Below are 25,778 nucleotides of genomic sequence, written 5' to 3' on the forward strand. Positions count from 1 at the left end.
TAAGTACGAGTAATTTTTTGTTTTGTTTTTTTTGCCGATGCCCGTGATGCCGCCCCCCACCATGATGCCGCCCCGGGCAACCGCCCGTGTCGCCCGTATCAAAAACCGCTACTGGATGGAATAGGATTATTCAGCAATTGCAAGTTGAAACAGACTGCAAACTGGATGGTGTACTGAGTATTGAAAAGTTGTCTTGAACAGCAAACATCAAAAATCCAAAACCAGAGGAATTATTTCTCTGTTATGACTTTGTCTCTGTGGCAGTGCCTAAATCGAAGGACCAATAGAAGCATGAACACCGAGGGCTCTCGCGCTCACTTTTCGTGTATAGAATTTCGAAAAAAACATCGGTGCAAATTATAAGTCTGTATCATAATCAGTGTTGGGTAAGTTACTTTAAATTAGTAACTTAGTTACATTACTAGTTACTTCTATCAAAAGTAACTCAGTTACTTCAAGTTACTCGTTACTTTCAAAGTAACTAGTTACTAGGGAAAGTAACTTTGATTTTACTCAGAATTCTCTTGTTAATGTGTTGCTTCCCTAACTTTGCCAGTCTTCTAGCTTGCTTACTTGCCACAAGTGCACTGTGCCACCTACCAATAGAAAGGAAAAGATAATGTGCATATTTCCACGAGAGAAAGGACCGTCATTGACTGCTGCCATGGTTCTAGCCTACGTCACAGCGTCATGTGCGCCTTTTACATCCAACACAAAAACTGCAGTCGTGGTGCTTTCGATTGTACTCGGAACTCTGAAATTCTGCCTTCTGAATAGAAAGATGTAGGTAACACCAGACTGCAGATGAGCTGCATACAGGGCTGGACTGGGACAAAAAATTGACTAGAGACCGGCCCACCATTATAGGAAAACTCATAAAGCCTTTGAATGAAAACAAACGCTGTTGTGACAGTGATGTTCACTGTCTTGATGGTATATATGCATCAATCTATCAATTGTTTGTTGTAAGATTCAGATAATTATTTTTTAAAAGCTAGACATTTTAAATGAGAATAAGAAAGAAAAGTATTTCCTTGTGCCCCCCTCTCCCTGTTAATGCCCTACCTGGCCCCCCTGGCAAAACTTTGCTAGACCCGCCCCTGCACAGTTACCAGCTGTCAGCTATGTAAAAAAAAGATCCTGATGTTATTTGTCTCTCAGAAACAGTTCATAAATTCAACTCATTCATGTCACCTAAAAGGTAAACCTGTTTCTCCATCACCTGTTCAGCTCTGATGATTCAGTAAGGACATCTCCTGGTTTCATCTTCATGTTTCCCTCTCACCAGATAACCAAACCGATATCATGACCAGCAGCTTTACAGCTGTGGCTCCAGCAAACATCAGCTGATACTAGAAATTAATATTAAATAAATTCTAACAACAGTTGATCAAGCTTAAACATGCTGCTGATGTTTAACGCGACATCGGCTAGTTTCCTCTTTCTGGCGCAAAGTGGGCGATAAACAAACAAGAGAGAAAAGCCGATCAGCTGATCGTTGATCAGTTTTCATGATTGAAGTAGGAACAGGAGAGGGAGGGGGAGAGAATGAAAGAAGAAGAGGCAGCTGTGCAGCAAACACAGAATAACTCCAGTTTTGTGTCTTTTTCATTGTAGCTGAATTACGGGACAAACTGTTCCTTTTCACCTCAATAACAAACACGTAATATTTTCTCTGAATACCAGACAGGACGGTTGGCAACTCTAATAACTTATGAACAAAATAAAGTTCAACATCATTAACTTCATAGCACCCACCCAGCTGTATAGAAACTCCGTCATGCTAGCTAGTACGCAGTACGGAAAAAGTCAGCATAACAAAAATAAACTCCACCTAAACTTGGTTTATATCTGACCCAGATAGACTGCAGGTCATAACTTCTTACCTGAAGTTCAGTTCACACTTGGACCGGCGGCCGCCTCGGGTCTCTTTTCCTTCTGCGTCCACTTTCCCTCATCCACCTGCTGGCCTCCACCACTTGCTAATGTTACTGAATCTGTGGAAGCTCCGCGATAGCCACCACACGAAGTAACGAGTAACGACCCTATCTAAATCCCAGTAACGACTAACGCGTTCCTGATTTTGGCATAATAACTAGTTACCGTGCTCGTTACCACAATAATGTCCAACTGCCAACCTCTGTATATTTTTATATATTTTATTTTATTGCTTACTCTATTTAATTTGTAAAATATGTATACACACACGTAGAAAAACATATTTAGTATACACATCCAGTGATGCATATACTATTATATATTGTACATATATCTATTAGTCTCAGATTTAGCCATTCTTATATTTTGCTTGTTTTATGTTATTGTATTTTTGCACAACTCTGCTGCTTGTGAAGCTCGCACACAAGAATTTCACTCGCATGTACTGTACCAGTGTACCTGCACATGTGATGTGACAATAAAAGTGATTTGATTTGATTTGATTTAAATAACGTAGTTACTGTAACGCGTTACTTAATAACGTGTTAGTCCCAACACTGATCATAATGTCTGGTGCTTTCTGTAGCAATGGGAATTGCATTTACCCGTGTGTTCCGCCCGGAGTCTTGAGAGTGTAACACCGGAAGGTGAGAAGTAGAGACTCGTGACTGCTTGTTAAGAGTTTAATAAAAGTTTACCTCGGAGGAGGGAAAGTTCAACCGACCATCTTGTGGAGTTTATAGAGAGAACAAGATGAAACATGGTGGCAGCGGGGTCTAGAGAGATCCACACCGCGCTTTGATGACAACAGATTGAACGGACGGTATCGACGCGTCCAGCTAGGCTAGTTAGCCTCGGAGGTGCTAACGGCTCAGGACAGCAGGTGAGACGCTGACGAGAAGAGCACAGCGGCATCTACAATGGATGGATTGAAGCCACCCACACAGTGGAGTATGGATTCAGTGAACCTGTCTAAAGCGTGGAAAACATGGAAAGAAGAGTTTACACTCTACACAGAACTAGCTCTGCCGGATGCTGAGGAAAAGGCGAGAGTGAAGCTGTTTTACTATCTGATCGGGGAACGGGGCAGGGAGCTCTGTGGAACGCTGATCGGAGCTGAGTCAAGAGTAACAGTAAGTGAGCTGATGAGAAAAATCGATGAACACTGTAATCCCAAAGTTAACGAGACTGTTGAGAGATACAGATTTTTTGCACGCAATCAGGCTCCTGGAGAAAATATTGATAAATATGTTACGGACCTGAGAATGCTGGCGAGCACCTGCAACTTTGGACAATTAAAAGACTCACTGATCAGAGACAGGATTGTCTGTGGCACGAACAGCTCCAGTTGGAGGGAAAGGTTGCTCAGAGAAGAGAACCTCACATTAGACAGATGTCTAGATATTTGTAGAGCAATGGAGATTTCAAGAGAATACAACAAAACAATAGCGGGACAGGCTGTAGAAGAACTGCATGCAATAAAACAAAAAGAGAGAAAAAGACTGGATAAAGAGATATCATGCAGATTTTGTGGAAGAGCGCATGAAAGACTCAAATCAAAATGCCCAGCATATGGAAGAAAATGCAAAAAATGTGGCAAAGAAAATCATTTTGCTATAGCATGCAGGAGTAAAAGCAGACAGAGTGAAAACGGAAATAAGGTCCACACAGTGACGGAGCAGGACTCGGATTCCGGTGAGGACATAATGACTGTCACAGCTATGACACAGACTGCAGTAGAAGTGAACCAGATCAAAGAATCGGACATGAAAAAACGAGAGCAGCTGTTTGCAGGCATGATGATTGGCAACAGCCTGGTCAAGTTTCAAGTTGACTGTGGTGCAACTTGCAACGTTATTCCCATCAACTTGTTGAACCCGAACATCAAAATGGAGCACACAGACAAGGTTCTTGTGATGTACAATAAGTCAAGGCTGTGTCCATTAGGAAAGTGTAAGGTCAAGCTGACTAACCCAAGAAACAACAAAAAGTACAGAGTCGAGTTCCAAGTGGTAGAGGAGGATTGTAAAACACCTCTACTTGGGAGAACAGCTAGTGAAGCGATGAAGCTAATACAAGTTAAATATGATAACATCTGTGCTTTGGACAGCTCAGTGACAATAGCTCCATCAGAGAAAAACACATGGTTGTTGGAAGAGATAAAGACTGAGTTTCAGGATGTGTTTACAGGAGATGGATGTTTGCAAGGTGAATATGAGCTGGAAATCGACACAACAGTGCAGCCCGTCAAACTGCCAAAACGCAGAGTCCCAGTGTCAATGATGAAGCCACTGAAAGAGGAACTGATGAGCCTTGCAGACAGACAAATAATAGCACCAGTGGATTGTAGTACTGATTGGATCAGTGGGATGGTGACAGTGCAGAAGCCAAATGGCAAACCCAGGATATGTATTGACCCGAGACCGCTCAACAAAGCTTTGAAGCGTAGTCACTTCCCGTTACCAACAATAGATGACATCTTGCCAGATGTGTCAAAAGCGAAAGTTTTCACAGTTTGTGACGTGAAACATGGCTTTTGGCATGTGCAGCTTACAGAGGAGTCAAGCCATCTCACGACATTCGCAACACCATTTGGTCGCTTTCGTTGGCTGAGAATGCCGATGGGGATCAGCCCAGCGCCAGAGGTCTTTCAGCGCAAACTGATGCAAGCGTTGGAGAACCTGCCAGGCACATACATCATTGCTGATGACATCCTGATCACTGGAAAAGGAGAGACAATGGAGTTGGCAGAAATGGATCATGACAGAAACCTGAGACTTTTCTTGGAACGCTGCAGAGAGAGAAACATCAAATTAAATGTGGAAAAACTCAAGCTTAGAAGACAGGAAGTACCATACATCGGACATCTACTCACGGCAGAGGGGCTGAGAGCTGACCCAGAGAAGGTACGGGCCATCACACAGATGCCAGCACCAACTGACATAAAAGGGGTGCAGAGACTAGTTGGAATGGTCAACTATTTATCAAAGTTCTACAAGCATCTGTCAGACGACTGTGAGCCTCTCAGACAACTGACACACAGAGACAGCCTATGGGAGTGGACAGATGTGCAGGAAGATGCATTTAAAAGACTGAAAGAAAAACTAACACAAGTCCCAGTTTTGAAATATTACAGTCCTGAAGAAGAGCTGACGCTGCAGTGTGATGCCAGCGAGACAGGACTGGGAGCAGCTCTGACTCAACATGGAAAACCAGTGGCATTTGCAAGTCGTGCACTGACGCTCACTGAAAGAGGTTATGCACAAATTGAAAAGGAATGTTTAGCTATTGTGTTTGGGATGGAAAAATTCCACCAATATACATATGGTCGTCTTGTGAGAGTGCAATCAGACCACAAGCCACTCGAGAACATTATTAAAAAGCCACTGTTACATGCACCTAAGAGACTACAAAGGATGTTATTAAGGCTGCAAAAATATGATATAACCATAACATATGTTCCAGGCCGCGACATGCTACTCGCTGATACGCTGAGTAGGGCCTATCTGCAGGACAGCATCAAAAGCCAGACGGAGTTGGAGACAGAATGTGTCAACATGGTGGACTATGTACCTGTTTCAACAGAAAGCATGGACAGAATACGAGCAGGGACAAGAACCGACCACACGCTACAAACACTGATAAAAACGATACAAAAGGGGTGGCCAGCCTGTAAGAAAGATGTACCTGTTGAAATAACCCAGTTCCAATCATTGCAGGATGAACTGAGCACACAGGAGGGATTGGTCTTCAAGGGAGAGAGAGTGGTGATTCCAGAAGCACTCCAGGCAGATATAACCCAGCGAATTCACTCAACACACATCGGCACAGAAGGGTGCCTCAGGAGAGCTAGAGACTGCGTCTACTGGCACGGTATGAACGACCACATCAAAAAGTACATCGCTACATGTGACATATGTCGGTCTGTGGATGCAAAACAACAGAAAGAGACACTAAAACCACACGAGCCGACCACGAGACCATGGACCAAAGTTGGGACAGATTTATTCAACTTTGAGGGTAGGGACTACCTAATAACCGTTGATTATTACTCCAACTTTTGGGAGATAGATTATCTACCTGATACCAAGTCGATTACTGTGATTAGGAAACTAAAGGCTCATTTCGCACGTCAGGGAATCCCAAATATTGTTTTTTCTGACAACGGGCCCCAGTACAGTTCGACAGAGTTTGCCAACTTCAGCCGGAAATGGGAATTTCGACACCATACCTCATCACCTGGCTATCCGCAGAGCAACGGCAAAGCTGAGTCTGCCGTTAAAACTGCCAAACGACTCATGAAAAAGGCTAAATTGGCTGGACAGGATCCATATTTGGCCTTATTGGACCACAGAAACACCCCAACACAAGGTTTGACTACCAGCCCTGCACAGAGACTGTTAAGCAGGAGAACGAGGGCACTCCTCCCAATAGGAGACAGACTGTTGCAACCCAAAGTGACTGACAACAAGTTAACACTGATGAAAAACCGAGAGAGACAAACAAAGTACTACAACAGAACGGCAAAGGACATGGACACATTAAACCCAGGGGACTTGGTGCGAGTCCAACCTTTTGAACCACACAACTTATGGACCAAGGCTAGAGTGTGTAACACTCTGGGAAACAGATCATATGATGTGGAGTTGGACAACGGCAGAGTCCTCAGAAGGAATCGTCGCCATCTGAGGCGAGCTGTGGAGGTCAAAAAAGACATGTCAGCACATCTCCAGCCTGAGGGGCAGAACATTACTGTGCCGACACAGAGCAAAGAGAACACACAAAACAGCACGACCAGGTCAGGACGGGTAGTACAACAACCTGGATATCTGAAGGACTATGTATGCAATTAAGGTGTAATATGTGAGTTATATGTTGTGATTTGTTTACTGGTTAGAGAACAGACCAAAACATCTGTGATAATATTTTGAGTTATGGCTTTGTAATCTGTTTACTTGTTTCAAAAAAAAAAAAAAAAAAAAAAAAAAAAAAGGAAAAGAGAAAGAGAAACAAAACGGAAAAAATGAATAAAAGTAACACTAAAGGAAAATAGAAAGAAAGCTAAAAAAGTAAGTGGAAGAAAGAATTTTTATTTTTGAAGAAAATGGTGTCCAACAAAGAAATGTCATGTCTAAGTTTTGTTCCAGTTGCAAACTGAGTTCTCAACGTATGAATAGTTCATTGTCTTTGTAAAAGAAAAGGGATGTAGCAATGGGAATTGCATTTACCCGTGTGTTCCGCCCGGAGTCTTGAGAGTGTAACACCGGAAGGTGAGAAGTAGAGACTCGTGACTGCTTGTTAAGAGTTTAATAAAAGTTTACCTCGGAGGAGGGAAAGTTCAACCGACCATCTTGTGGAGTTTATAGAGAGAACAAGATGAAACACTTTCGTGTTTGTTGGTTTGTTTTTATTTTATTTTATTTTGCGAGTTGGTTATTAGATGCTGCTCCAGCCAGCCCGAGAAGTCCCCGCCGCCCCGTCCTCTCCTCCCTGTGCCGCAAGCAGCAGGCGCACCTCGCAAACGGAGGGCGCCCTTACTCCCAGCAAATGGGCGATATAAAACCAATCGGTGCCTATGCCATTCCCAATATGCGCTTGCATGACGTGGGAGCAGCATAAGAGCAAGCAATTTTAAAATTTTTTGCCACCCCAGGCAACTGCCCATGCCGCTCGTATCAAAAACCGCTACTGGCCCAAAGCACCATACTCGGGTCCACCAATAGGTGGCGACAACACAACATAGGAACATCCACATTTGAAAATTAATCGCCTTATAAACACATTCCAATGCGACAGCTACAGTCAAATTGTGAATGTTTTTATGTTGTTGAAAAATATACTTTATTATTTATTCTCTGTGAGAATGCCTTACTGTGAAAATTGATTATTTTATGTTGTTTGTACAGTGCTCACGGCATCTTTGGTGTCACATGTGTCCAATAAATGCCAGCAAAAATCAAGAACGTGTCACGTCCGGTGTGGCAGACGTGTGGAATTGGAGATAGGACCCAAAATGCGGCAGCTCTGGTGCAGATGAGTGTTTATTTAACAAAAGAAAATACAAACAGCAATGGCGTGGGTGAAGGTGAAACAGGAAAACCTAAACTGAGTAAAACTAACAAAACAAACCAGAAATGAAGATGCAGGGAGGTCCGGGGAAATACATACGGGGAGACCGAGGGGAAACAACACAGACGAACCAGCAACGACTAAGACAGAAGACACGACTTAAAAACACTCAGAGAACACAGGGAGATTACACACAGGTGGGGGACACAGCTGGGAGTGATTAACGTGACGAGACTAGGGAGGCAAAATGAAAACACTCACATAAGACGCAGACCTTCACAATAAAACAGGAAACACATACACGCAAAGACACAGACTAGGAAACGCGGACTTAACACAGGAATAGATGGGCAGAACAGAATAACACTAAACAGGAGGAACCAAAATCACACTAATAGAAAACACAAAACGCTGGGTCAAAAGGACCCAGGATCATGACAGAACGCCTTATGTCCGTTTTTCAACTTAGAGGGAGTTACACTGTCTTTCCGCTACATCAGCTAATAAAATAATTTAAAAAATGAATTTACAAATGAATTTACAAATACATATTTTATTGCACAATTTACTATTTAAGCAGATAATTCTTTAGTTTAATGTGTGTGACTCGTTTGGTCCTCCATATGCCAGCTCCTCCAGGTAGGTCCTTATGCTTGCTGTAGCTACGCCCCCCAGCCACGCGCTCCCGTCAGGACCCGTTACAGCGTGTTTTGTCAAATAATCATGAGATCACCACACATGTAGCGTAAACTGACTGCTATTTGTTAGACAACTATTTGCTGTGAGACCAGCAGTAACCCTAACAGTATATCAAATATAAATGTGCCAACGTTTAAAATACACATCATTGATTTACAGGTTTGTCGTCTGTATGCGAATTAACTCAGTGTATGCTACTCTGATTTGTATTGTGTTTCACGCAAACTCATTCAAGCTAAATCATTACACTGCAAATAATAGCGATATGTAATTTTATGACAGTACATTCTTTGAACACGTTTTGTATACAGCCACATCACTTTGCTTACATCACCTGTGCTCACTTGCAAAACACCGAAACATAACCATGTCAGTTCAACATGAATGCGCAAGCAGGCCGTCTTGCACCAAACAACACAGGAGAGAGTGGTCACGATAGGAGAGAGTCAGAAGAGGAGCGAGTGTCTTTTCCCTACCTGGATTTCCCCGGAGCCTTTTTCCCTGTCACTGCTTTGTATATAGCACTACCCCTGCACTGTTTGTATATACACCTGGTGGAACTGTAATAAATACTGTGCCTCTGAGTCCTGCGTGTGAGTCCTCCAGCGAACCGTGACAATCTATTAGAAATACATTCTTCTGTCTCCGACCATTCTCACAGTCACACACAATCAAGCACAGTATGACGTGTCAGACCGAATGTTTCCTAAATCGTGTTAAGAGATGATTCTCCCATACAACCTCTTTTTAAAAAGAGCCTGCCACCAAAGAAAATTTGCTTCAATGTAAAATTGGCTTTAGTAGACTACATCGAAGGAAAACCAGACAAACGAGTTCAGCCTACAACATGAAGTACCCTAGATCAAAACGGAAAGCACAAAAAAACCACAGAGTACAAGTGTCATGCAAGTGATCTTCTGCCAAGAACTTTCATGTATCTATAAATACATTTTAAGATGCCAAAAAGGACACTGGATTGCTCATAATGAGGAACACATAAGTACAATGACGAGTCATAAATATACTTGCAAAACGGGCAATTCCTTTATTTTATATATGGTAAATGGTAAATGGCCTGTATTTGTATAGCGCTTTTACTAGTCCCGCCTAGGGACCCCAAAGCGCTTTACACACCCAGTCATCCACCCATTCACACACACATTCACACACTGGTGGAGGCAAGCTACGGTTGTAGCCACAGCTGCCCTGGGGCAGACTGACATACTGACACAGACTGACAATATATAACCCTTCAGTACTCATGAACCCATTAACCATATGCTATCTACCAACATAAATAAATATTTTGTATATTTAGACATAAAAAAAGGAAAAAGAAAGAACAGAAATCTCTTTTGTTCCCGATTGTGAGATGAGGGATCTGTCAACAACGATTGCTTAATGTGGCTCACCACCTGCACAGACAGGTAAATGAGTTTTTTTGCCAACCCACAAAACTTTCTACCTGATATTCTGTAGATAATAATTCGACGAGTTACCGATTAAACGGATGCTTGGAAGTAAACGGAAGCGTCATCTCCAAGATGGAGCTAAACGCTGCAAAGTAAGTCAGGAGTCATGAAGCAGGTGAGTCGAGAGAACATAAAACACACATGTACACACACACACGAAGATTTGAGCTTGGAGTGTATGTTCGACATGATTTATTAGTGAGTTTTTACAACACAAGCCTAATGAGTCAGCGGTAAAATAATCTACTGGACGAATGGCCTGGGATGGAGTCGAATTCACGTCCTTGATGATCTTTTGGTTTTCCTGTCCCTCCCTGTCTACAATGCTATCACTCCAGCTGGATTAAATGGAATGAAGGACCTTTACTTTTAACTGTTTTTTCTCGTTTTTCTTTTTCTTTTTACTTTCTAAATTGATTCAGCAATATTTTCCTCGGGGATTGGAGTATGTACGGTATGTAAGTTAAAATAAGAATCCTATTATCAGAAGGACCGCATGTAGGGCGCAGCGCTTCCCATGACAAACAGATGGGAACTAGCAGAATTTGGGTAGCTCTCGTCAGCATACGACGATCGTTAACATGTCACACATGTAGACAATATGGTTCAGCCCACCTGAACCATATTGTCTACATGTGTGACATGTTAACGATGTCTTTCAAAGACGATCACTTTTCAAACAGCCTGTCGTCACTTCTAAGAAGATTTCATAATCTAAAACATGTATCAAGCTGAATGAAAAACTGAATTTTCACAAACTAACTCCCATGGATGACTTGGGAACTGCATCAAAGTAAAATGCTGCAGTAACAGACAGAGATAAGTGTTCACCATCAGATCTGGACTATCTAAAAATTGAACCCACCAACAGGACAGGAAAGCCAGGTTCCCCTAATAAATCTTCATCTCAGTGGGATCTATTTCAGGTATAGAAATCAGTGCACACCTGAGTGCGGTGTGTTTAAAATTGGAATCTATATTGTCTAGAGCAGCTGCATACTTTAACAACTGCATGTTACAAGTCTTCTATTGCTGCGGAGCTTCTTGGTTTGCATACCATGTAATCAAGCGCTCTGGTTGTGTGCGCCCGCTACCTTGACCCTCTTGTTATAAATGACATATTTTTAGGCGTTATTACGTGGGAGGTGGGGCTAATTAGACTATTTAGCCGCATATGTTTGCCTCTTTGACTCAATGGGAGACACATTCTCCTAAAAGGATTACAGATGTACCTGCTTCAGACTTTCGGGTTTGGTGGGTTATTTCGTACCTTTGCTGAAATAGATATATTTGAGTATTTTTTAAGGCTGTATAATGATGGTTCTCCACCTGTTCTTTTAGCGTGGCTGGTTTTTGGATTCTCTACTGATTGTGGTAAGTGATATTGATTTATTTATTACTTCTTTTTGAATTGTTAGGATCCGTGTATAGGGCCACTGGCTTGACACAACCGATAAGGTTCCGACTGCTGGTGCGCTGTTTGTGGAAGCTTTGAGAGAGAGAGAGAGAGAGAGAGAGAGAGAGAGAGAGACCGGTAATAATGCTTGGAGGCAAGGTATTTTTTTCTCCACTTCCCACTGCCAGTATTATAAATAATAAAAGCATATATATATATATATATATATATATATATATATATATATATATATATATATATATATATATATATAGATAGATAGATAGATAGATAGATAGATAGATAGATAGATAGATATGACAGGCAGAAAAGGGAGGGGGTAATAAAGGGATAGCGTAAAAAGAAATGCACAATGTATCACCAACTGCTTCACCGCTATTAACAAACAAACATGCAACACCTGGAACACAAACATATCCATCCAAATCAGCTAACTTCTTGTGGTGTGTGTTGTTGTTTTGGGGGTTTTTTCCCATCTTTTTTCATCTTCTAGTAATTTACTGTGGCGTTGTGGGAAAAAGAATGGGAAAGGTGATAGCATCAGATGCGTGACGTCCGGGCGTGGGCGGCAGACTGATTCTTCCATTTGAAGACACATCGGGGCAGTCTCCTGGGTTCTTCAGGGACGTCAGACTGTAGAATCATATATATCTTGTATAGTTAACGAGTGGTATGGGGAATATTATTCGAGCAAAAGGATTTGTTTGTGCTTCTCAAACATTTAGATCTGTGTGGTCAGTTGTGTGTGCGTTATCAACTCGGTGTGTGTTTTGGAAGAATATTTATAGAACTTCATAAATAGTTCAAAAGGTGCATAGGCATCTGCAAATATGAATTAAGAACCTCTCGTGCATGCAGACATTTAAATGTAAATTCAAACTTGAGGGCGTATTATGAGTAAATGGCCGGGACAAATCTATAAACGCCTCCAGAGATGTTCAAATTCTTCGATTAAATCACTGAAAATAGAGACAACTGTTTTACCGTCAGTCTTTTTTTTTAAACCTGTGGTTCTTTACACGTCTACCGTAGACAATCAAGATTCCTAATGCTATTCAATTTTAGTCCAAGTTTTTAGTAATTCATCATTTTCAATTTGTGCTTGTTGACAGTTTCTGCCGCAGGAGCAAATGCAGCCTCCAGAAATGACTGTGGGTGAGTCACTGTTTCGTCACTCGCTTTGTGTATGTGTTCTTTAATTTATGGCTGCTGATCAAAGGTCAAACGTTTGGTTATAGACTACAGAGAACTCATTGTATTGATATGGCTCCTCGCAATTTTAGAGGTTAGAGGCAGAGTGGTTATGCGGTTGTGCAGATGAGCAAAGATGAGTAAGTTGAATGAAACGGAACAGTGTGTTCTCAGGGACTGGGACTGGTGACTGGATCAGACTTCAGTCGACATGTGTGAAGGGAACCTAGGTGATAAGGAAGTGTTGGGTAGGTGTGATAATAAGGAGAGAAAAGAAGTTGGTTTTGGATTCTGAACATATTTGACTGTGTGTGTGTGTGTGTGTGTGTGTGTGCAGAAGCAGACGGTGCAGTCTGAAAGTGAATGGGAGACTTCAAGGTGGTGTCAGGTCAAACTAGATGGTGGTCTGCAGGATGATTTAAGAAATCAAGGATATGAAGCAAGAAAAGGCAGAGGCAAGGGTCACATGGTGAAACTGAAAACAGAAGAACATAGAGTTCTCGGAGGATAAAGTACATCAAAGTATTTAAAGAGAGAGGTTGTCAAAGAAAAAGTGTGATATTCAGGGAGATGAATGGCAACAGGCTGTGAGGAGAGAGGTTGAGGACACACATGCAGACACATAGATGCGAGAGTGAGGTTTAACAGTAGGCAAGCCGTTTATTAATACCTGAACATAAAGAAAGCAAGAGGCAAAATGGAAACTGAGGTTTAATTAACATAAACTGGGTGAACTAACTCAAAACACTGAACAGCAAACCCGGAGATGGACACAGAAACATGGAGAGAGAGAGGGAGCAAGAGAGAAAAGAGAGAGGGAATGAGAGAGACAGAGAGGGCAAGATACAAGATGGACTGGGGAAAACATACATGGAGACACATGACAGACAACACAAGGAGGGGAACATTGGAACAGAAAACAGAGATGTAACACAAGGACATGACTGGGGAACATGTGCGTAAACTCAAAGACATTAGGAAAACTCAAATTCAAACCCAAATCATCTTAATAAAGCAAAGAGTCAAAAATTGCCAACATTAAGTCAAAAACCTGGGTCACGGACCCAGGACCATAGCAATTACGATGGTAGACGGGAGTATTGAGCTAGGTGTAGACCAAAGAGAGAGGTGACAAAAGCAGAGGACAAGGCTTATAGTGAGCTATATGTTAAGTTGCACATTAAGAAAGGAGAAAAGAACCTATATTGATTTGCTAGACAGAGACTTTTGACCTGGAAAAATCTGTAACAAGTTTGTGTGACTAAGGCTAGAGATAGAAATGTACAATGAGTAAAGTGAGTCTGCTGAGAGGATGGAAGGAGTATTCTGAAAAGCTCATGAGAGTCAAAAGTGGAAGGATGGAGGAGTGTTGAATCAGGAAGTGCAGGATATTAAAAACACACACCACTGGGTTTTTGAACAGTTTTCACTCAAAGTCTGTCATCACTGTGAGTGCTGCTATAAAGTCAACTAAATAAAGTAAAAGGTATAACATTTATTTTAAAGCATATCCAGGCACTTTGAATTACTGACACTGTAGGTATGAAAGGTGCTGCGCTGCAGTGGTTGGATCCATATCGTTTCCCTTCGGCAGTGTCATTAGAAGGCATAGCATACATTTTCACTGCTATGCAGATGATACCCAACTTTGTCTATCCATGAAGCCAGATAACACACACCAATTACTTAAACTGCAGGAATGTCTTGAAGAGATAAAGACATGACTTCTAAATTCAGATAAAACTGACATTATTGTACTTGACCCCAAAAATCTTAGAAATATGGTGTCTGCCACAGTGAATAAGTGGACTCAAGCGCAGGACTTTGTTGACACAGAAGATGAACAGTTTATTTACAATGTCACCAGGTGCTATATACAAAGATGCAAGGGGAAAGGGGGCTCCAGGGAATCCGGGGAGGGGGAAGGAAACACTCCACACTCCTGTTCAACCACACACGCTACTCGTAAAACACTTGCGCTCATGAACACACTCCAGGGATAAACAGGTCCAGGAAGATCTATATACAAGAGAGCACAGTTGCAAGCTAGGAAAACACTAGAGACAAGAATAAACAGCAAAGAGCTGGGGCTACACTGACGCGTGTCGTGCAACGATCCAGCAATGACAAATACTGAGCTGTCGTCTTAAGTAGTAGCTGGAGTGGAAGTATAACAAGCAGCGGGTGAGTGATTATTTGCAGGTTCGTAGGCCAGAAGCGGGAACTTGCAAGGAGTTCCACCCAGGCAGAGGAGAGGGAGGGAGAGAGAAACAAGAATATTAGAGTTATGCTGAAAAGCTAGTTCCTGCATTTATCACTTCTAGGCTTGACTACTGTCATTCATTATTATCAACTTATCTAAACAACTCCCTGAAGTGCTTTCAATTGATCCAAAATGCTGCAGCAAGAGTACTGACAGGGACTAGAAAGAGAGAGCATATTTCTCCTATATTGGGTTATTTTCATTGGCTCCCTGTTTGATTCAGAATCTAATTCAGTAGTACCATATCACTCCAGTAGAGAAGACTGTAGGCTTACATGTGGATCCTGGAGTATTTAAAAGTACAGCATTTGAATAAAGCGAGTACACTCCTCACATTTTTGTAAATATTTTGTTATACCTTTTTATGGGACAAGATTGAAGATATGACACTTTGATACAATGTAAAGTAGTCAGTGTACAACTTGTCTAACAGTGTAAATTTGCTGCCTCTCTAAACAATTTAACACACAGCCATCATTGCCTAAACCACTGGCAACAAAAGTGAGTACACCCCTAAGTTAAAATGTCCAAATTGTGCCCTCACTGGTGTTATGTGACTCATTAGTGCTACAAGGCCGCTGGTGCACATGGAGAACAGGTGTGTTTGAATTTGGTGTTACTGCTCTCACACTCACTCATACTGGTCACTGGAAGTTTAACATGGCGCATCATGGCAAAGAATTCTCAGAGGATCTGAAAAAAAGAATTGTTACTCTACATAAAGATGGCCTAGGCAATAAGAATATTACCAACACCTACAACTGAGCTGCAGCACGGTGGCCAAGACCATACAGCAGTTTAACAGGACAGGTTCCACTCAGAACAAACCTTGCCATGGTCGACCAAAGAAGTTGAGTGCACATGCTCAATGCCATATCCAGAAGTTGTGGAAAATAGATGTATGAGTGCTGCCAGCATTGCTGCAGAGGTTGAAAGTGTGGAGGGTCAGCCTGTCGGTGCTCAGACAATACGCCACACAGCATCAAATGGCTATTGTCCCAGAAGGAAGCTTCTTCTAAAGATAATGCACAGGAAAGCCCGCAAACAGTTTGTTGAAGACAATCAGAATAAGGACCTGGATTACTTGTGGTCTGATGAGACCAAGATAACATTATTTGGTTCAGATAGTATCACGGCTGTGTGGTGGCAACTAGGTGAGGAGTACAAAGACAAGAGTGTCTTGCCTGCAGTCAAGCATGGTGGTGGGATGTTGTTTGGGGCTGCATGAGTGCTGCTGGCACTGGGGAGCTATAGTTAATTGAGGGAACCATGAATGTCAACATGTACTGTGACATACTGAAGCAGAGCATGATCCCCTCCCTTTAGAAACTGGGCCATAGGACAGTATTCCAACATGATAACAACCCCCAAAACACCTCCAAAAGACCGCTGCCTTGCTAAACAAACTTAGCAAGGTACTTAACTGGCCAAGCATTTCTCTAAAACATAAACTCTACTGAGCATCCGTGGGAAGTCCTCAAAGGGAAGATGGAGGATCAAAAGGTCTCTAACATCCACGAGCTCCAGTATGTCATCATGGACGAGTGGCACCCTATGAAGCTCTAGTGAACTTCATCCCCAACAGAGTTAAGGCAGTGTTGGAAAATAATGGTGGCCACACAAAATATTGACCCTTCGAGGACAGCTTGGACATTTTCACTTAGGGGTGTATTCACTTTTGTTGCCAACAGTTTAAACATTAGTGGCTGTATGTTGAGTTATTTTTAGGTGACAGCACTGTCACCTGTTACACCTGTTATACACTGTTATACAAGCTGTACACTGAGTACTTGATATTGTATCAAAGTGGCATATCTTCCATGTTGTCCCATGGAAAGATATATTTGTATATTTACAAAAATGTGAGGGGTGTACTCATTTTTGTGAGATATTGTATAATGGGAGGCAGCGCCTCCAGCTTTCAGGCCCCTCTTCTGTGGAACACGCTTCCAGTTTGGATTCTGTAGACTCCCTCTCTACCTTTAAGATTAAAAGGCAGAGAACTTCACTTTCCTTGACTTTTCCTTAAAACTTTCCTTTTTAAGGAAACATATAGTTAGGGCTGGTTCAGGTGACCCTGAATTCTCCCTTAGGCCATGTCCACACTAACACGTTTTCGTTTGAAAATGCATCCTTTTGTCTCCGTTTTGGTCTTCCATCCACACAGAGAGTAAAGATAAATATCAGTTTGTACATGCTTCAGATAGCTTTTCTTCAAATTCTTTAATTCTCACTCGCTTTTGAAACTTTGTACTTTTGTGTTACTCGCAGCAACAACTCCACCTCTTTGTTAGTCCATTTAAAAAATTCACTGCTTTTCCTCAACAACGTTTCAAAGAGCCAGAAAGTAAATAAATGACTGACAGAAATGAGGCAGGTCGAATCGTCTTGCGTTTCACGCATGTGCAGTACTGGAGCATAAGTGTTTTCGCCTGTTTCAATGTGGATGAATAACTCTGTGAAAACGAATGAAAACGATAGTGTGGAGTGTTTTCAGACATATACATCATTTTCAAATTTATCCGGGCTAGTGTAGACATAGTCTTAGTTATGTTACAGTAGGTCTAAGCTGATGGGGGAGTCCCATGATGCACGGCGTGTTTATTCTTCACTGATATTTTTCACACACAATATTTGTTTGTACACTACTCTGCATTTAATCAGTGGGAAACCTTTTCTTCCGACTGTCACCAAAGCGCTTACTCACAGGGTGGCATATCATTGTTGGGTTTTCTTTATTTTCTCTTTATTATTGTAGGGTTTTTACCTTACAATGCAAAGTGCCTTGTGGTAAGTTGAGGTTGTGATTTGGCGCTATATAAATAAAATTGAATTGAACTTTTATTTATACTATAGGGAGTGCCATCTTTTTAAGTAGTAGTACAGTAAATTACCTTGTATATTGTATTTTACAATGACAAATAAATGAACCATGAACTGTGAATGGATTAGTAAGGAGGAAGAGAAGACAGCAATGAAGAGGCTGAAGAATGAAAGGCAGTTGGTTCAGATGGCATACCTGTGGAGGAATGTGAGAAAAATAGAGAGGTATCCTTGTACTAACACTCTGAAAGCAATGTAAGCTTTGAGAGTGTTGATGGAGTGCCATGGTGCAACAAGAGGAAATGTGATACTGTATGAAGAAATCAGGAATTCCAGAGAAAGATATGATGCTGATGAAGAAGATCTATGGAAACAGTGAGACAATGGTGTGTGGTAGGAGTGACAGGTTCATGGTGGAAGTGGGATGAATGTCAGGTGTGATTTGGGACAGAAGAATAGCAGCAAGAGTGAAAGGGAAGGTTTACAAAATGGTAGTGAGACCCACTATGATGTGGTGCCTAGAAAAGGAGACAGTGGCGCCTAAAAGAACACAGGAGGTTGACATCCAGGAGGCAGCGTTAATGGAAAATGGTGAATGGACTGATACTTCTATAGTGCCTTTCTACTCAACATGAGCACCTAAAGCACTTTCTATTACAAGATGATGGGGTAGTCTGTTTCACATCTTCAAAGAATCAGTTGAGAATACATAAACCTTTTTGTTTTTAATCATTAAGCTTTAAATTGTAAAATGTCCTGTAAGCTATAATGGAAATAACCTAGGATAAACTGCCTTATTAGAAGAGTGAGGAAGATGTATGGTAAAGGGGCATGGGTCAGATTCAAACCTGGGCTGGCCGCTCCTAGCCATACATCAAGTGGTCACCTGCTCATCCCAGAGAGCTAAACCAGTACCCATGAGCTTCTACATTTAACCCAGTTGGAAAGATGTGATGGAAGACATACTAAGACAAGTTAATGTAAAAACATTTCTGAGGAACTTCGACTTTGAGCTGGGATTTTAAGAAGTACCTTCCAGTTTTTGACATTTGGAGTAGAGGGAGGTTTTAAAATGTCCCATATTCAGATAAATTTTATGTCAGCACAGCAAGGGTGGAGGTGTTAAAAATATTATAAACAGCTTATGGGTATGCTCCTTTTGCTACATTTTAGTGTATTTCCCTAGTTGTCCAATAGAGGGCATTAGTACAAAGGGTAAAGGGAGTAATCTCTCTAGGTTTGAAGGTGTAAAATAGCAATTTTCTGTATGCACTGTTAAGTCTATGGAATTTACTGTCATTGATAATAGGCTTTGATTATCTGTGCTTTTCAGAAAAGACTGCAATGGCACAAAGTATAACACACAAGAAGCTGCTTGCTGTGGAAACAAACTTTACCCAGGGGCAAGTCTGTCTTGTTGTGGAAAGGAACCTTACAATCCTGAAAAAGCAACCTGTTGCAAAGTACAAGACGGAAACACTCTCAGAGGTAACGAACTTGAAATCTAGCTAAACTGAAACTGAAATTTTGACTTTGTAACTGGCCAATAAAGAAAAGCACCTGAAGAGCACCTAAATTAAAAATAAGTTAAAGAGTACAAAAACTCTTAACCACCTTTCTGGCTGTTTTGGAGGCTGCAGTTTATGAAGCAGTTGAATTGTACCGCTTTAGACTAAAATTTGTTTTTAATACAGAATTTAATTTACTGAATAAACTGGAAGTTGACTGTATACACCCCCTACTCTGGTAAAAAAAAAAAAATCATGGCAGATACTGTAATACGAAAATCATTACCCAGTTATGGATAGCTGTGTTTGAACTTTTTGGGTGCTTGTTGTTGTTATTGTAAATTAGCACGCTTTTTGTCAGAGTGCAAATGAACAGAAAAAGAACAATAAAGTATGGGATGTCTGGATTCATTGCACACATCTGTATGTGTTCATCTGCTATCACTAAGTTAGATGTTTCCATTTATTCAGAGCTATTGCAACATTTCTTTTTTTGAACAGCTGTGGGCCATTTAACACTTAACATGACACTTTCAGCTGTTACACTGCTTCTAGTGTTTGTGTCTTTATTTTATAGCCAATGTTACTCATGGTCTGAGTGAAAAGGTGTCCAACTGCTGTGGGCTGAAGCCCTACAACCCTGTCAATGAAATGTGTTGTCAATCAACCATCACTGCAAAACCTGGACCAGTGACTGAATGTTGCGGTAAAGGTGAGCAGACACACTGATGAAAAACATCATATTAAGCATATAGTATATAATTAAAAGGCAAAATTCGAAAACAGACAGTGTTACAAACAAAAAATAGGACTTCTTGATGAGTTGTGATTTTCCACTGCAAAACGTACTTATTTTATGTAAGTAAGGAGAAATAGTGGAAACAAAAGAAAATGGATTTGTGGTTCTAGATGTTCATTTGAACATACGGTAATGTTGTGTAGAAGGATCCCTCGTTCTTTTTTTTTTTTTTTTTTTTTTTTTTTTTTTTCGCCTGTCCCATTTGGTTCTTTAGCCGTCAGAATTGTTGTCTGAAGACCAACAAGGATACCCAATGGATTTATTTTGCCAAATGGATCATCATGGCATTGCCGTATTGGTCCATTTGATCGACCTTTGTTTTTATTATTTATTTTATTTTCAGTTGTTACAGACGGGACAGACATGAGTGAGGGATAGGAGAGGGAGAAAGAAAGAGGAAGGAAAAGAAAAACAGAAGGGGAGAGGGACAGTGAGAAAGGGGGGAAGAAAAAATATCTCCGGGATCACCTGTTGAGAGAAAAAGAATAGAAAACAAGCAAAAAACAAAACAAAACAATGCAACATACTATACACAACACCATCGCATTAATCTAGCTAAGTGAAAACAGCAGTAAATACTAAATATTGAATGTTGTTGTGCAGCACGCAGGACAGACAGCGCACAATGTGCTTTGAAGTAGCAGCCAAGAAAGGTGTGATTTAAGTCTACGAATAGTGAACACCCATGTGCACACCTGTGTGGATCGGCGCGCTTGTATTCAAATGGTTTCCCCATGTAATGGTCTGCTAGAGGATGTAGAGAGCCATAGCCCCGTCCCCCAGGGCATGAAGCAGGCATGGAGGAGATCCAGGCCCCAGACATCCAGAGGCCCCAGAGTGCAAGAGCCCAAGGAGGACCACCGGAGGGGCATCCGTGCCACCTTCATGGGAAGGGCTGAGGATCCCCAGATGAGGGGTCACCCAGTAGCCACCGGGCAGAAGCTAGAGGGGGCTGCACCGGCGTGCCCGCCGGCTCTGCCGGCAGCCAGCTGTGCCAGAGTGAACCGAGCCGCAGGCACAGAGGCCGGAGGCCCGAGGGCCCCCCGCGCCCCGGAAGAGGCCTGACCGAGCAGCAGGCGCCAGGCCCCGCCAAGTAGTCACCGGGAGTGAGCCGGTACATACCTGAGCGCCCAGCCCCGGACACCAAGAACCACCAACGCACCGACCCCTGAGGGCATCAGTCACCGGCAGGGAGTGTGGTGAGGGGAGATAGGCCTCCACACTTTGGAGGGCCTTGGAGTTCCCAGAGAGGTGAAGTCTAAGACCCGACCTGACATATAGACACAGACAAACAGGCACACACAGACACAGACATGCATTCCCACCCTCATGCACACATATACAAACACTCAGCACTCACCCAACGCAGGAATAAACGTAAATGGACATGTACACACAATCACACTCCCCAAACATACTCTATATCCCGGGTCCAGGTATCCTCACCCCCAGAGATGGAAACGGCACCCAGACCCAAGAGATGTTACCCTTCCCTCCGGGGTGGAGGCAAGCAGACCGCCCCAGGCTCCGCAGCAGCAGGGAGGCCAATCGGACAGCCAGCATCTCTTCCCAGCCCCCCCGCCCCGATGGCTAGCAGAGAACAGGGGTGTGTTAAGACCCCATACCTCCCTCCTCCCGCTCAAGTGTAGTGTTGCTGCGTGTTGCTCTAAAGTGTATTTAAAACAAGGGAGAGCATGGTGCTGCTGCCAGAGAGCAGCAGGTGTTAGCACGGCCCCTCCCGAGAACCCTCAATGTCTACATGGATTTAAAATTGAGAGGTGGGCACCGGCGCCAGAGGCAGGTTTGAATACACAGACCGTCTACTGGACGCCGTTAACGTGCCCACCCTCAAGGCCCTATATATATATATATATGTGTGTGTTATGAGAGTGTAAGTAATGTGGATGTCTAAGTTGTGAGATAAAATTGAGGCACAGGTGGCCAGAAGAGGACAGAGGGGGGGGGGAATGTCTCCCCTGCACCCTGGTGACACACCCGCACCCCAAAGCCCTACCTGTGTGGGTGGGTGTGGTGGAGCGTGAAGAGGGAGGCAGACGGGGATGGGGAGGAAAAGAAGGGAGGGGAGGGTGTCCCTCCCTAGGGCCAGCTCCCCCGCTGATCCCTCGTTCTTCAGTAGAACAAATATACAAGTGGAAAAAATCTAATCAACATCGGCAGAATGTCGCAGAGGCTTATCAGCTTAGTTATGGTTGAGGCCAAAGAGTTAAGAATCTCCATGGTATTCTCCACAGAGGCTTTTGCCGAGGACAAGCAATTGTGTTGCGGAGCAAGTGATAAAAAGAAGATTCTGGTGAGAAATTCCAGTTTCCACCGGTGCTGCGGGCACAACCAGTATGACAACAGGACTCAGTGCTGCTGTGAGAATGAAGGTGTTCTGGAGGTACAACCGAAGGATTCATCTTGCTGTGACAAGAGCTCCACTACAGGTAACTCATTACTTTGTACATTTACATGTCAACTGTGGGTAACTCATTACTTCGTACACTTACATGCCAGCTGTGTGTGATGAATCAAATAACAACAGTTCAATTTTTTTTCATATTGTACATATGAGTCTTAATGCACATCAGACTGTGGTGAGAAATGTATTTGATTGAGTAAACATCATAGAATTACAGACTAATTAATAAACCTGCCACATTTGTGTGTATTTTTCTCCCTTAATTCAAAACTCTGTACAAGCGATACCATATTTTATAAAAGATCTGCCTTGTCTACAGTGCTGTTGATCCTCCAATAGTTGTCTTACAGCAATCCAATAAAATCCAGACTCATTACTGGAGGTGATGACTTTGTCATTGCCTCTACAGCTTTCCATAGTTGCCTCAACAAACCAAAGCAACTATAGTGTCAGATAGCTGTTGTTTTTTGTTTTTTTTTACAAACTTTCGCAGAATATTGTTTAAACTGAAATAGAGCTAATCATAAGATAATCATTTTACAGTGAAAAGCAGTATTGCAAGATATACTGTACGAGAAACACATAAACACAAAGCTAAACATGAATTAAGTTTTTAGTATCTGATTCGTTTTCACAGGAGTGTATAATGTGGGAATTCTGCATTGTGGTCCGAATGATAATAAGAAGAGTCTGGTGAGGAATTCCAGTTTCCACCAGTGCTGCGGTCACAACCAGTATGACAACAGGACTCAGTGTTGCTGTGAGAATGAAGGTGTTCTGGAGATACAACCGAAGGATTCATCGTGCTGTGACAAGAGCTCCACTACAGGTAACTCATTACTTTGTACACTTACATGCCAGCTGTATGTGATATATGCAATAAAAACAGTTGCACTTTTTTCATATTGTACATATGAGTCTTAATGCACATCAGACTGTGGTGAGAAATGTATTTGATTGAGTAAACATCATAGAATTACAGACTAATTAATAAACCTGCCACATTTGTGTGTATTTTTCTCCCTTAATTCAAAACTCTGTACAAGCGATACCATATTTTATAAAAGATCTGCCATGTCTACAGTGCTGTTGATCCTCCAATAGTTGTCTTACAGCAATCCAATAAAATCCAGACTCATTACTGGAGGTGATGACTTTGTCATTGCCTCTACAGCTTTCCATTGTTGCCTCAACAAACCAAAGCAACTATAGTGTCAGATAGCTGTTTTTTTTTTTACAAACCTTCACAGAATATTGTTTAAACTGAAATAGAGCTAATCATAAGATAATCATTTTACAGTGAAAAGTAGTATTGCAAGATATACTGTAAGAGAAACACATAAACACAAAGCTAAACATGAATTAACTATGACTGAAGTATAAGTCTTACAGTTTTTAGTATCTGATTCGTTTTCACAGGAGTGCAAAATGTGGGAATTCTGCATTGTGGTCCGAATGATAATAAGAAGAGTCTGGTGAGGAATTCCAGTTTCCACCAGTGCTGCGGTCACAACCAGTATGACAACAGGACTCAGTGCTGCTGTGAGAATAAGGAACATGTTCTAGAGGTACAACCGAAGGATTCATCTTGCTGTGACAAGAGCTCCACTACAGGTAACTCATTACTTCATACACTTACATGTCAACTGTGGGTAACTCATTACTTTGTACTTTTACATGCAAGCTGTGTGTGACGAATCCAATAAAAACAGTTGCACTTGTTGTTATATTGTACATATGAGTCTTAATGCACATCAGACTTTGGTGAGAAATGTATTTGATTGAGTAAACATCATGGAATTAAATACTAATTAATAAACTTGCCTTTAAAAAAGATCTTCCATGTCTACAGTGTTGTTGATCCTCCAATAGTTGTCTTACAGCAATTCAATAAAATCCAGACTCATTACTGGAGGTGATGACTTTGTTGTTGCCTCTACAGCTTTCCACAATTGCTTCAACAAACCCAACCAACCATGCTGTCAGTTAGCTGTTTTTCTCAAACCTCCACATAATATTATTTTAAACGATAGAGCTAATCATAAGATAATCATTTTACTGTAAAAAGCAGCATTGCAATTATTATTTTTACGGTTTTCTCGTACAGTATAAGCTAAACATGAATTGACTATGACTGAAGTATAAGTCTTACAGTTTTTAGTATTTGATTTGTTTTCACAGGAGTGCATAATGTAGGAATTCTGCATTGTGGTCCGAATGATAATAAGAAGAGTCTGGTGAGGAATTCCAGTTTCCACCAGTGCTGCGGTCACAAGCAGTATGACAACAGGACTCAGTGTTGCTGTGAGAATGAAGGTGTTCTGGAGATACAACCGAAGGATTCATCGTGCTGTGACAAGAGCTCCACTACAGGTAACTCATTACTTTGTACACTTACATGCCAGCTGTATGTGATATATGCAATAAAAACAGTTGCACTTTTTTTCATATTGTACATATGAGTCTTAATGCACATCAGACTGTGGTGAGAAATGCATTTGTGTCATGATCCTGGGTCTTTTGACCCAGCGTTTTAAGTTTGAGTTTATTTTGTTCATTAGGTTATCTAAGTTCATTTGTTTATTAGATTCCCCTTGTGTATCCAACCCCTGTTAAGTCTCCCTTGTCCTTCATGTGCTTCATGTCTGTGTTTCTTATGTTGTCATGTTTGCGTTTCATTATGTTTCCCATTTTATTTTGAAAGAGGTCCTGTGTTCCTGCATTTTGTTTTACTCTTCCCCTGTGGCGTTGTTATGTTCATGTTGTGTCTACTGTGCCTTTCTGTTCCATGTTTCAGGTCCCTATGTTCTGTCTCCCCAGTCTGTTAAGTTTACATGTCTTGAGTTCCGTCAGTGTGTTTCCTGTTTTACTTTCACAGTCTGTCCTATGTTAATGTTTCTAGTTTTGCTTCCCTTGTCTCGTCCTGCCTAATTACTCCCAGCTGTGCTCTCCTCCTGTGGCTCATTCCCCCTCGTTATCCCTCAGTGTATTTAAGCCCCATGTTTCTCTTTGTTAGTGTTGCGTCCTCCCTCATAGCTGTGTGAGTTTTCCCTGTGGCTCCTTGTGCTTTAGTTTTCCCAATTTAGTTTTGTATTGTTTTTTGTGTCCCACTCCACGCCAGCAATAAAGCTGTGTTTTTTGAGTTTACTTTTTGTCTCTGCAAGTTTGTGTTTGGGT

General features: G+C 41.8%; 1 protein-coding gene across 1 annotated transcript in view; it reads left to right on the forward strand.

Moving 5' to 3' along the window:
- Positions 1 to 9,747: 9,747 nt before the first annotated feature.
- LOC146503908 (uncharacterized) overlaps positions 9,748 to 25,778 on the forward strand; it is a 28,740-nt gene continuing 12,709 nt past the window's right edge. The window contains exons 1-9 of the mRNA XM_085130848.1: positions 9,748 to 11,432; positions 11,520 to 11,552; positions 12,708 to 12,750; positions 19,206 to 19,360; positions 19,958 to 20,092; positions 22,432 to 22,626; positions 23,239 to 23,430; positions 24,021 to 24,215; positions 24,783 to 24,974. Coding sequence (XP_084986974.1) covers positions 11,405 to 11,432; positions 11,520 to 11,552; positions 12,708 to 12,750; positions 19,206 to 19,360; positions 19,958 to 20,092; positions 22,432 to 22,626; positions 23,239 to 23,430; positions 24,021 to 24,215; positions 24,783 to 24,974 — 1,168 coding nt within the window. The 5' untranslated portion in view covers positions 9,748 to 11,404. The remainder of the gene's footprint in view (positions 11,433 to 11,519; positions 11,553 to 12,707; positions 12,751 to 19,205; positions 19,361 to 19,957; positions 20,093 to 22,431; positions 22,627 to 23,238; positions 23,431 to 24,020; positions 24,216 to 24,782; positions 24,975 to 25,778) is intronic.

Source organism: Neolamprologus multifasciatus, chromosome 14, assembly GCF_963576455.1.
Source record: "Neolamprologus multifasciatus chromosome 14, fNeoMul1.2, whole genome shotgun sequence".
In the NCBI taxonomy this organism is placed as follows: domain Eukaryota; kingdom Metazoa; phylum Chordata; class Actinopteri; order Cichliformes; family Cichlidae; genus Neolamprologus; species Neolamprologus multifasciatus.